The 13,052-nt window shown below is 37.2% G+C and overlaps 2 protein-coding genes across 2 annotated transcripts; one reads left to right on the top strand and one right to left on the bottom strand.

The window, feature by feature from the left end:
• The first annotated feature begins 1,164 nt into the window (after nt 1–1,164).
• Nucleotides 1,165–4,576, top strand: LOC150023009 (uncharacterized). Its single transcript, XM_090297263.1, has 2 exons — nt 1,165–3,520; nt 3,603–4,576. Exons 1-2 carry the CDS (start codon nt 1,165–1,167, stop codon nt 4,574–4,576), a joined length of 3,330 nt encoding a protein of 1,109 aa, XP_090153389.1.
• Nucleotides 4,577–11,339: 6,763 nt separating this feature from the next.
• Nucleotides 11,340–12,710, bottom strand: LOC137810412 (uncharacterized). The gene has a single exon (XM_068611656.2). The coding sequence runs from the start codon at nt 12,648–12,650 to the stop codon at nt 11,694–11,696; it is 957 nt and encodes a 318-aa protein (XP_068467757.2). The 5' UTR covers nt 12,651–12,710; the 3' UTR covers nt 11,340–11,693.
• Between the last annotated feature and the right edge of the window lie 342 nt (nt 12,711–13,052).

Here is a 13,052-nt window from a genome sequence, read left to right as displayed (position 1 = left end):
AGATAAGGATTTATATTTATTTACAATTAGATTATTCAATAATTGTATTTTCCATTTGAATCAATTTGTATAGGTACTCTATATGATCCCCCATTCTCTCAAAATTAACCATTAGTCTTAAAAAATATATCAACTTAATTAATTTAAATAAAAAATGAATTTATTATATATAATAGTCTCAATTTTAATACTAATTTTATCTATATTAAATCAATTAAATGGATATAAATTTAACGTAATCTAAATTTAAATTTAAACTAGATTAAAAATCTAAATCAGTTTATCCAATTTAATAGATCTAAACTTCTAATGTAATCTATTTATTCGATTTGGATTTAAATTCATATATAAAAAAAAAAAAAAATAGAGCCGGATGTATTACGTTCGAGTCTGGTTTTAAAATTCAGCCAAGGAAACGTTATGGGTTTGGTTCATCCTATATTACCCAAATGAGCTCTTAGAACATGAGGTTTAAAATATTAATAATACCTTAAACAGGTTTAATTTAGAATAGTAAATAGAAATAAAATCAATATAAAGTAAGAGAACACAATAAAATAAAAATTATAAAAAAATAGTAAATGAATAGTGTACTAGTAGGCTAAAACCGAGAGGTTTAGGCCGAGAACAACATTGAATAAACAAGGGAAAAAGGTTGAAACCGAGAGGTTTAAACCGAAACCTGAAAGGATAATAAAAATCATAATAAAGCCCAATTTAAATAAGGAACTTGCACAAGGGGGTGTAAAAGTAATAAAGAGGTGTGAGAAGAAAGTCCAAAAATACTGTTGAAGGCCCATCAACGAAACCCTATAAATAGGAGGTCAACACAAGAAAAAGGTAAGAGTGATTTTATCTGATGAACATTAAACCTTTTCTGACTTTGGCATCGGAGCGACTTGCAGGTACCCCCCACCTGTTGTGAGGAGAAGCCGAGAGGAGAAGCCGAGAGCACCAGCCGAGAGCAGCAGCCGAGAGCACCACCCGAGAGGAGAAGCCGAGAGCACCATCAAGGAGAGAAGTACCCGGCCCAAGACAATATTCAGCCCAAGATTGAAGGATTAGTCTTGATTAACCCGTTTCAAGTGTTCTTGGTCCTTGTTGTAAGAACATTTTGGCGCCCACCGTGGGGCCCAGGGTCAGTTGAGAAGGGTTAAAGACAAGATGAGTCAAGGAGGAGAACAAGGTGGAGATTGGGAAGACAATGTTAACATGCCAATGGCAATGTTGGTCCAATTACAAAAAGAATTCGAGATGTTAAAAAAGAATAATGAAGAAGAATTGAGTATGTTAAGAGCCGAAAACGCACACATGAGGAGAAAGTTACAAGAGGAAACGGTTTTGAATTCATCTTTCGAAACTGTCCAACCAGGGATACAAGTGAACGAGAGGATGTATAATGAAAACTCTCAAACCAGAAGAAGATGGCTTGAAAACTCTGGGGTTTGTGCAGGAACATCTTCCAGAAAACATCTGTTTTATGATGTTATAGTCGATACTCCGTTGCCTGACAATTGGAAGAACTTAACCATTGACAAATATGATGGAAGTACGGATCCTGATGAGCATATTGCAATATATACTACTCAAATCAGCTTGTATACATGGAATGATGTTGTTATGTGCAGAGTATTTCCTACAACTCTGAAAGGGGCAGCATTGAGCTGGTTTACACGCCTCCCACCTTTGAGTATAGATTGTTTTGATACGTTGATAGAAAAGTTCGGTGCTCAATTTGCGACTAGTCGCCCTCATCATTTAACGTCAATCGCCTTAGTGAACATAAGACAAGAGAAAGGAGAGTCTTTAAGAATGTTCATGGAACGTTTTGGAAAGGTTGCTTTGGGAATCCGAAATCTTAGTCCAGAGGTCACCATGCATCATATGATAACGGCATTAAAACCGGGACCATTTGCCGATAGTCTTTGCAAGAAACCTGCGATCAATCTGGATGAACTAAGGCAACGGGCATCAAAATTTATGCAAATGGAAGAATTAAGGGAGTTTCGAAACCAAGTAAGGGTTGATGGAGGTGAGAAGAGGGTGACAGAAAGAGAACATCCGCCTGTTGCAAGAAGAGCCCGAGAAGAATTCAGAGCTCGAAAGTTCCAGCAATACACACCTCTAAATACGAACAGAACAAGAATTTTACAGGAAGCCATGGCAACCGAAATAATACCATCACCAAGAAAAGCGAGAACACCAGAAAGGGCAGACCGCACCAAACATTGTGAATATCATAAAAATCATGGTCATCATACAGAAGAATGTATTGGGTTGAAAGATAAAATAGAAGAGTTGATTCATGCCGGACAGTTAAAACGTTTTGTTCAAAGGGGAAATCCAAGAGTGTGGTTAAGTCCAGAGAGAGATACGAGGGGGCGAGAGCTGGGTGAAAGAAGGTTTGAAAGGTTGGAAAGGAGAGAAAAACAAGTGGAAAAAAGAGACGAAAGAAAGGTTGGAAGGCTAGACGAAAGAAGAGATAGAATCTATCAAAACACTCAATCAGTAAGACGAAGCAGAGAGCGAAGTTTGGGAAGACCGGTTAGGGGGTTTATAAATACGATCTCAGGAGGTTTTTCTGGGAAGGAATCCTCATCTGCACGAAAGCAACATTGGAGAAATATCAGGTCTGTTAATCATGTTTTCAAAAGAAGAACTTTACCACCAATGTTTTTCACAGACGAAGACTTCCAAGAAATTGATCCAGATCATGATGATCCTATGGTAATCACGGTTGAAATAGCCGAATATGCTGTCATGAAGACCCTGGTTGATCAAGGAAGTTCGGTCGATATCTTGTTTTGGGATACGTTCAAAAGGTTACATTTGAGAGAAGAAGACATAGTGCCTTTTCGAGAACAAATCATTGGCTTTTCAGGCGAAAGAGTTAACACAAAGGGATATGTTGATTTGATGACAACATTTGGAAGAGGTAGCAAAGTTAGAAAAATTAAAATCCGATATCTGGTAGTGGACGCATCCACATCATACAATGTGTTGCTAGGACGATCTTTCTTAAATAAGTTAGGAGCAATCGTGTCAACACCACATTTGGCCATGAAATTCCCAACAGAAAAAGGAGAAATAGCTACAGTGTATGTCAATCAAAGAGATGCTCGCGAATGTTATGCAGCAGGTTTAAAAATGAATTTGAAGATGGATAAAGAGGCTGAAAAAATAGTAGCCATGGTGGACTTGGATCCCAGATTGAATGAGGAAAGACTGGAACCAAAAGAAGAAACGACAGCAGTACTGTTAGGCCAGGACGACAGACAATGCACTTATGTCAGTGGAAGTATGCCTGATGAATTGCTTAGCAAACTTATCACACTGTTGCGTAGTAATAAGGATTTATTTGCCTGGCGGCCGTCTGATATCCCTGGAATTGATCCAGAGGTAATGTGTCACAAATTATCTGTTTGCCGGGAAGCAAAGCCAGTATCTCAAAAGCGAAGAAAGTTAGGAGAAGAACGACGACAGGCAGCAATTGAAGAAACTCAAAAGTTAATACAAGCTGGTTTTATCCGAGAAGCTAAGTATACCACGTGTTTTATCCGAGAAGCTAAGTATACCAAGTGGACAATGGAGAATGTGTACAGATTACACCGATTTGAACAAAGCTTGTCCGAAAGACACATATCCATTGCCTAACATAGACCGACTAGTTGATGGGGCATCTGGCCAAGAGATGATGAGTTTCCTTGATGCTTATTCGGGGTATAATCAAATACAGATGTATGCACCTGATATCCCGAAAACAGCTTTCACCACTGATGTTGCAAATTGTTGTTATAAAGTCATGCCTTTCGGCTTGAAGAATGCTGGGGCAACATACCAAAGATTGATGGATAAAGTGTTTAAAGAACAGATTGGAAAGAACCTAGAAGTGTATGTTGATGACATGGTTGTTAAATCAAATGAGATACAGAAACACCTAGAAGACCTTGAAGAAGTGTTTGCTCAAATAAGGAAATACAATATTCGACTTAATCCAGAAAAATGCGTTTTCGGCGTCAGAGGAGGAAAATTTTTGGGATTTATGTTGACAAACAGAGGAATTGAAGCTAATCCTGACAAATGTGAGGCAATCATGCAGATGGGAAGACCAAAAAATCTAAAAGAAGTACAAAGGCTAGTAGGGAAGTTGAATTCACTATCAAGATTTCTGCCAATATTGGCTGAGAAAACTAAACCGATTATAAACTTGTTGAAAAAATCTGAAAATTTTGTGTGGAGTGAACAATGTGAGCAAGCTTTATCTCAAATAAAGAGCATGGTGGCTGAACCTCCAGTTTTAGTAAAACCTATACCCAATCAACCCATCATAGTCTACTTAGCTACTTCAAATGCAGCAATAGGAGCCGCTTTAATCCAAGAAAATCCAGAGCAGAAACCGATATATTTTGTGAGTAGAACCCTACAAAATGCCGAAACCAGATATCCCAAAGTTGAGAGAGTTGCCCTAACATTAGTGTATGCTGCAAGACGCCTTCGACCATACTTTCAGAATCATCAGATTTTATCATTCAGATGCCAACATCAGCACAACAGGACCAGTGGACTTTGTATGTAGATGGCGCGTCAAGCAAAAGAGGAAGCGGAGCAGGAATAGTACTTGAAGGACCCGATAACTTCCAAGTCGAAATGGCGCTCAAATTCGAGTTCAAAACATCCAACAATCAGGCCGAATATGAAGCTCTTGTTGCAGGATTGTTATTAGCCAGAGACATGGGAGTGGAAAATGTCCTTTGCAAAACGGATTCACAGTTGTCGGTGGGACAAGTGCACGGGGAGTATCAGGTAAAAGACCCTTTGTTAATGAAATATTATCATAAAGTCTTAAATATTATGCAATGTTTTAACAAGGCCGAGATGAAATACATTCCAAGAGAATTAAATATGAAAGCAGATTCATTGTCTAAGTTAGCAAGCCAACAAAGACAAGTGCAACACAATTCCATCATACAACAAACCCTCAGTCATCTGACAGTTAGTCTCGACGAATGCTTCAATATTGTAACAGCCAAAGATGACTAGATAAACGCATACATCGAAATCATAAAGACCCAGGAGCAAGGTGTTCAGCCGGATGTCAAAATAGCAAAGAAAGTCGCCAATTTCATTTTAATTGGTGATGAGCTATATAAAAGGGGATACTCTGTGCCCTTGTTAAAATGTTTGACCAAAGAACAAGCAGAGTATGTGGTCAAAGAACTTCATGAAGGAATTTGTGGACTGCATTGTGGAGCTCGAACAATGGCAACAAAGGTTTGTCGAGCTGGTTATTATTGGCCAACAATCCGAGAGGACTGTGAAGTTTATGTCAAAACATGTAGAAAATGCCAAGAGTTTGGGAGCTTAAATCATACCCCAGCGCAGGAGTTGCAAGAAATCATATCTCCATGGCCATTTGCAAAATGGGGAATTGATATACTTGGCCCATTCCCACTTGGACGAGGCCAAACAAAATTCATGATAGTAGCTGTAGACTACTTTACAAAATGGATAGAAGCAGAAGCATTGACAAAGATAACGACACAGCAAGTCCAAACGTTTATATGGAAAAATATAATATGTCGATTCGGCATCCCACATACTATTGTAAGTGACAATGGCCGACAATTCATTGACAAAAAACTTATGGAATTTTATGCAGATTTGGGAATCAAGCCCACAACCACTTAGGTCGAACATCCACAAACGAATGGACAAGCTGAAGCCGCAAACAAGGTTATTCTTGGACAATTAAAAAAGAGGTTGGGGACTGCTAAAGGATTATGGGCAGAGAAATTACCGGAGATTTTATGGGCGTATCGTTGCACACCGCAAACATCAACTGGAGAAACGCCGTTCAATCTCACTTACGGAACAGACGCAATGTTACCAGTAGAAGTTAATGAACCCACATTAAGAAGACAAATGGAAGACTGGAATATCAACAATGAGTGTTTGAGAACCGATCTTGATCTTATTGAAGAACTTAGAGAAAAAGCAAAAATAAAAGAGACTGCAGTCAAACGAAGAGCAATGAAGAGATTTAATGCAAAAGTCAGATTTAGGGCTTTTAAAGAAGGGGATCTGGTGTGGAGAATGCGAACTGATGCTCGAAAGGATCCACGACATGGAAAATTGGCATCCAATTGGGAAGGACCTTTTAGAGTGCTAGAAAACTTACAAAATGGAGCTTATAGGTTAGAAACTTTGGAAGAGAAAATGATACCGAGAACCTGGAATGCAAGTCATCTAAAATTTTATTTTAGTTAGAATGGATGTAAATTACTTATCATATAATGAAGAGGAATTCTCAAGAAACAATCCGTTTTGTTATCTTCCATTATGTACATATACATTTTTCGTCTCTCGGCCTTGGATGCTTTCACTTCAGGTGAAATCCCACCCGAGAATAAAACTACATAAACTCTCGGCTTTGGATGCTTTCACTTCAGGTGAAATCCCACCCGAGAATAGATTTACATAGTTTTCTTGGGTTTGGATGCTTTCATTCCAGGTGAAATCCCACCCGAGAATCGATTTACATAATTTTTTCGGGCTTGGATGCTTTCATTACAGGTGAAATCCCTCCCGAACAAACATAAATATAATTCTCATTCTTGAAAATCTTCAAATCACATGAAAACCGAAAGATCAGAGCTAAAACACAATTCCAAAAATCGAAAGTCACTTGTACAACTTACATTACTAAACCGACAGTTGCATATTCCAGTCAATAATATATCAATTATGAATCAACCTTAATAAATTAAAGGTTTTTTATTAATAATTTTATACTTCACAATTTTGACTAAATAAAAAAAAAAAAAACCGAAAGGTCCAAGTCATAACAGTCAATATCTTCATGCTCCAACAAAATGTCATCTTTAAATTAATAATCATTAAAACCGAGAGGTAAACTCAAATAATTCTAGCATTTCTAACGCTTTCAACAAAAGAACCCAAAAACTAGCAAGCCTCAACGATTATAACAGAATTATCAGAACATAACAAAAGATAAAATTACGATGATAACCACAAAAGCTTAAACATTTATATTAACAAAAGTTCCCAAAAAAAGGAATTACATCACGAATGCAAATATCCAACAAGCTTAGCATTCCAAAACAATTATACTTCTTCACAAGTAACCGAGAAGTATCCGACAAACTAAACCTTAAAACCCTATACCTAATTTTCAATATTAATATCTTCAGCATCATTATCTGGAATCTCATTAGCAGGAACTAGCTCACCATTATAAAAGTCCTTCTTAACATCAAAATTACCTTCATCAATAGGAATTTTATAAAAGTATTTTGCTTGTTGAAGAGCCTTCTCAAAGCCAAGTTTGTGTTGTTCAAATATAAAACTTTCGGCTTCAAAAACATTGGTCTTTAGCTGATTAATCTCCTCATCCATAAGTTTGATGGTGTTCTTGTCAGATTCATTAGCAGAAGATAGCGCCGATACCTTCTCGGTCAAAAGTTGATTCTCCTTGCACAATTGAGCATTCTCCGTTATAAATTTCAGGTTTTCATTCTTCAAATCAAAAATTTCTTTTCCAAAACCTTCATTTTCGATTTCTTGTTGTTCTTTCTGTCTCGTCACCTTCTCTAATTCCAATGATAAAGAGTTCATCCTATCCTTATACTCAGCAACATCATTCTTCAGCTTCTCAAATTCGGACAACGACACGCAGTTTCCATTCTTCTCTTTCATCATTTTTCCAATCAAAAGATTTCTACTTGATAATTCAATAACAGAATCCGCTAATGAAGCAGCATCCATATTCTTCAGCATATTGTAAGTTGATTCACTAAAAGATGTTTGAACGAATTTTGCATATTTATTCGTAGCACTAAAAATCGTCTCGGGAAGAGGTTCACATGAAACATTTCCACTATGGCGATGGCGCCGAGAAGATGAGTGTGACTTCTTGCTGCTCCTATCTCGTTTCTTTGATTTCTTCGAAGGACCAGCAACATCAACATTGCTTGTCGGTTCCACCACGTCAACATTAGCAACTGGCTCCACGTTTTCTACCTCCACAACAGGATTTACCACATTTTCGCGTCGGGGAGTAACATCACCCACTTTGTTAAGCAGTTTCGAAAAGTAAGATCGAGCTTTCGGATTAGTACTTGCCATCAGAGCTGGAAATCAATAAAAAATTTAGCAAAGTTAAAAAACTTATCCTAAAAAGCAAGAAAATGCGGAATAACCACATACCAGTAAGATCTTCTCGGGGATGTGATGAAGTATACAACTGAAGCAAAGCACGAGTGGGAACTTGATACGAGAAACGACTAAAAACTTCAATAACGTGACGATCGGCCACACCCATCGAATGAAAGGATATTGAGTTAAACTTCACAGGATCTTTCGTCCAATACAGAGGAAATTTTGGAGAATTTCCATTAAAGAAATATTCTCTTCCTAGTGGCTCTATTAGAATTTTGAAAAAACTTCCTTTAAAATCCTTATACGACGACGTAAAAGGCTTAAGAAAACACACATTGGACTTGCTAATAAGGGATAGCCACCATGGCCGTTTACCAGGCCGAGAGCTATAATAGTATAGAAATGCAGAAGGACTAGGAGAAAGTGACAATAATTTACACAAAATACTGAATGCTTGCATCGCAGCCCAACCATTAGGATGAAGCTGAGTAGGAGCAACATTAAGAAAATTAAGAACGCCCATTTGAAAATTGTTCAAAGGCAATCGAATATGAAGATCTCTGAAAAAGCAAGCATAAAAATAAAAAAATTCATAGCTATCATCCTCTCGGCCATGACACACATTATCAACATCACCAACACGCCGAAATGAAATGATATCATTTTCAATATCAGAATAATAAATTTGAGAACGGGAAAGAAAACTCCGAAGTTCGTTAGCAGAACGATACTTCGAGAAATACTCTCGGACTTTAGGATTGACCCATTGATAACCAGGACGAAGGTTTTTCTGGGGTACGACAAATCCAAATTCTTGTGGAACATCAACAGCAGGAGCCCCACTTGAATCATTCATACAAGATGGAGTAGCAGAAGAAGATTTTGACTCAGGAGGAACTTCTTCTCGAACCACTCGGCCAGTTGATTCACCACCCGCGCTTGAAAATTCATCAGTAGTAGAAGAACTTGAAAGAGACATTACCTTCGCAAGAATTGAACGAAGATTGACAATATGCTTCCTTCTAAACAGCAGCAAAGCTCACACAATTATAAAAAACCCAATGGCAAACCTATTTATAGCCCAGGCAAAACCCTAGAATTTCAAACGATATAAACAATGTGGCACCATTCAAACATATGTCATCTAACGGTCAAAATAGCAAGTTCCTGTCAAGTCATGAAAAACTCAGCAAAATAAAGCGCAGAAATCAAAGCGTTCCATATCAAATCAAATCAAACGTCAAAAATTATTATATTATATTAAGACACAAATATTTCTTTAAAAACTTGAAATAAAAATATTTTTGTCTCGGGGGCTAGTGTACTGGTAGGCTAAAACCGAGAGGTTTAGGCCGAGAACAACATTGAATAAACAAGGGAAAAAGGTTGAAACTGAGAGGTTTAAACCGAAACCTGAAAGGATAATAAAAATCATAATAAAGCCCAATTTAAATAAGGAACTTGCACAAGGGGGTGTAAAAGTAATAAAGAGGTGTGAGAAGAAAGTCCAAAAATACTGTTGAAGGCCCATCAACGAAACCCTATAAATAGGAGGTCAACACAAGAAAAAGGTAAGAGTGATTTTATCTCATGAACATTAAACCTTTTCTGACTTTGGCATCGGAGCGACTTGCAGGTACCCCCCACCTGTTGTGAGGAGAAGCCGAGAGGAGAAGCCGAGAGCAGCAGCCGAGAGCACCACCCGAGAGGAGAAGCCGAGAGCACCATCAAGGAGAGAAGTACCCGGCCCAAGACAGTATTCAGCCCAAGATTGAAGGATTAGTCTTGATTAACCCGTTTCAAGTGTTCTTGGTCCTTGTTGTAAGAACAAATAGTTTATATGCATGCATACTTTTTACATTCTAAATTACCTACTTATTTAATCATGTTTGATTATGGAAATGTGAGGTTGAGAGGTGCATGATGATTACAAGACTTGCTATAGAAGAAGATAGAGAGGCACCGAATGTTCAATTTGGATGGTAAATAGTTGTTTAGTTGTGAAAAAGTGGTAGCAATGTAGGTTAGTTTAAAATAAAACTATAAAACAGCCTCAATATGCTCTCAATAATGGTGCAAAATTGGGGTGAGAGGAACTGTAGGTAAAGATGGAGAAGTTATCTTATTGCATATTATTATAGAAACGATCTTGTTTTTCTCTTTTAGCTGTGTAGAATGAAGGAATGTTAAAGAGCATGTTGCATGTTTACTGAGAAGTGTTGTTATTGTTGAGCAAATGATCAGAGATGGGTCACCTAATTTTACATATAAAAGGAGTAAGCACACCTATCTGGATTTTTGAGCCGTTGAATTTTGCTTATTATGTTTGTTAGATCTAGTTTGTAAGCATGTATCTGGCTGGGATGACTTTCATAACAGTAAAATTAATATGTCTAATATGTTATGTAGCAAAGACACTGACACGGATACTGATATAACACGGACACGAAGATACATAAAATCTCTAAAATGTAGGACACGGGGATACGAATCTATATATTATATAATTATGAATTATATAAATTGACAATATAGATTTATGTGCACAAGTATGTTCCAGATTATTTTTTGGAACAGAAAGATGTTTTTCATGACTGGTTCACGAGGATTTGTTTCTTATTTTTATAATCATAATAACAACTTATATAATAAAATTTGAATTTTTAGAAAATTAATGTATTTTTCTTTTTTAAAATTGTGTTAGAATTATACTAGAATTGTCAGAAATCTAACAAATACTTTTTAAATTGGACACTTCACGGATACATGTCCTACAGATGTCATACGAGTGTTTGTGTTCGATACTCGTATCGGATACCGACACGCCATTTAAAAGGTGTGTCTGAACTTCATAGATAATATGTTTTGCATTTCTACTTAAATTAGTTAGGATCATATAAATATTTTTGTCATTTTTGTATAAAGGTTAGGACACGTGTTTCTTTTAATTTTATTTATTATTCGGTGAAAAAAAAAGTTTGATTTGAGTAGTATATAATTTATGTTTGGATGGTAAATAAATGCGGAAAAGATCAAATCAGGAACTCATTTTCTCTCTTCAACTAGTTGTCACTCCAGATATTCAGAAGTTGATTTTAGAAATAAGTTTATATATCAGAGTCGTATATCTTGTTCAATTGTTGTATTATAGAAGTTAAAAATAGAAGGACAAATAATCTTTTATTGAAATAGGGATACATGTAACGATATGAATTTTTTTTGAAAAATGATAAACTGGTGCAGACCATGTATGGCTCTTGCTATAGCGCAGACCATATATTATTAACAAAGCTTGGCCAACAAACTGCGACAATGTTGAATCTTATTTAATTGCTTCAAATAGCTTAAACCCCTAACTTAATACTCGAGTGACAGGGGTGAGGTATAGACGAAATAATATGTTGGTGGAGGTGAAGACTCGCAGTAATGTACATGGAAGAGGTGGTGAAGGTGATAGAGAAGGAGTTGGATTACAGACGTAACGGTGTAGTAGGCGAGAGAGACGGTGGAAATTTTTACTTATATGGAGGAGATGATGGTGGCTTGTATCCATATGGAGGAGGTGAATAGTTGTTGTATGGAGGTTTATAAACATATGGTGGTGGCTTGTATTCGTACGGAGGAGGGGAATAGTTGTTGTATGGAGGTTTGTAAACATATGGTGGTGGCTTGTATTCGTACGGAGGAGGGGAATAGTTGTTGTATGGAGGTTTGTAAACATATGGTGGTGGCTTGTACTCGTACGGAGGAGGTGAATAGTTGTTGTATGGAGGTTTATAAACATATGGTGGTGGCTTGTATTCATATGGAGGAGGGGAGTAGTTGTTGTATGGAGGTTTGTAGTTATATGGTGGTGGCTTGTATTCATATGGAGGAGGTTTGTAGTTATATGGTGGTGGCTTGTATTCATATGGAGGAGGTTTGTAGTTATATGGTGGTGGCTTGTATTCATATGGAGGAGGTTTGTAGTAATATGGAGGAGACTTATAAATGTATGGTGGTGGTGGAGGTGATTTGTAGACATAAGGAGGTGGTGGAGGCGATTTGTAGACATAAGGAGGTGGTGGAGGCGATTTGTAGACATAAGGAGGTGGTGGGGGTGATTTGTAGACATAAGGAGGTGGTGGAGGTGATTTGTAGACATATTTGGGTTCATAAGGAGGTGATTTGTAAGGAGGGTATTTTGGTTCATAATATGGAGGGTATTTGGGTTCATAAGGAGGTGGAGATTTGTATTCATATGGAGGGTATTTGGGTTGATAAGGAGGTGGAGATTTGTACTCATATGGAGGGTATTTGGGTTGATAAGGAGGTGGTTTGTAATAGTAGGGAGGTGATGTTTGATATGGATTAGAGTATGGTTGGCCTCCATAGTAAGGATGGTTATCAGCAGCAGCAATGCTAGAAATTATGCAGAACAGCAGAGCATAGATGAGTGGAGGCAAGTGCCTCGCCTCACCTGAGCTTTCCATACTTACTTCCTTGGTCTGTGCCTTGCAAGAAGATACACTTATGAATTTCTGCTTTAGTTGGTTGGTAGGCAAGTAAGTATTGTAATCCCTTATATACTAGTCATACCAGCTTCCATCATAACTCGGATCATTTCTTAATTATTATCCTTTTTTATTTCAACTTGAACTCAACAAAGTCAATAAACTAAAGGAAGTTGGTGATGTCATATCTGAACAAGTACTCCCAAGATTTGATCAAACATTGGAATAGGCTGCCAAAACTGTGTCAAACAGATTATGAAGTGAAACCTGCCCAATTAATTATATAATATATATCTTAATATAACTACTTTCTATGATCAATGTGAAACTTTTGCAACTTTCTATACCACTTGATATTATATTATCCATCAAAATAATGCA

This window comes from Phaseolus vulgaris, chromosome 11 (assembly GCF_051622355.1).
Source record: "Phaseolus vulgaris cultivar YP4 chromosome 11, ASM5162235v1, whole genome shotgun sequence".
Classification (NCBI taxonomy): Eukaryota; Viridiplantae; Streptophyta; class Magnoliopsida; order Fabales; family Fabaceae; genus Phaseolus; species Phaseolus vulgaris.
This window is presented reverse-complemented; position numbering and strand designations above follow the sequence as displayed.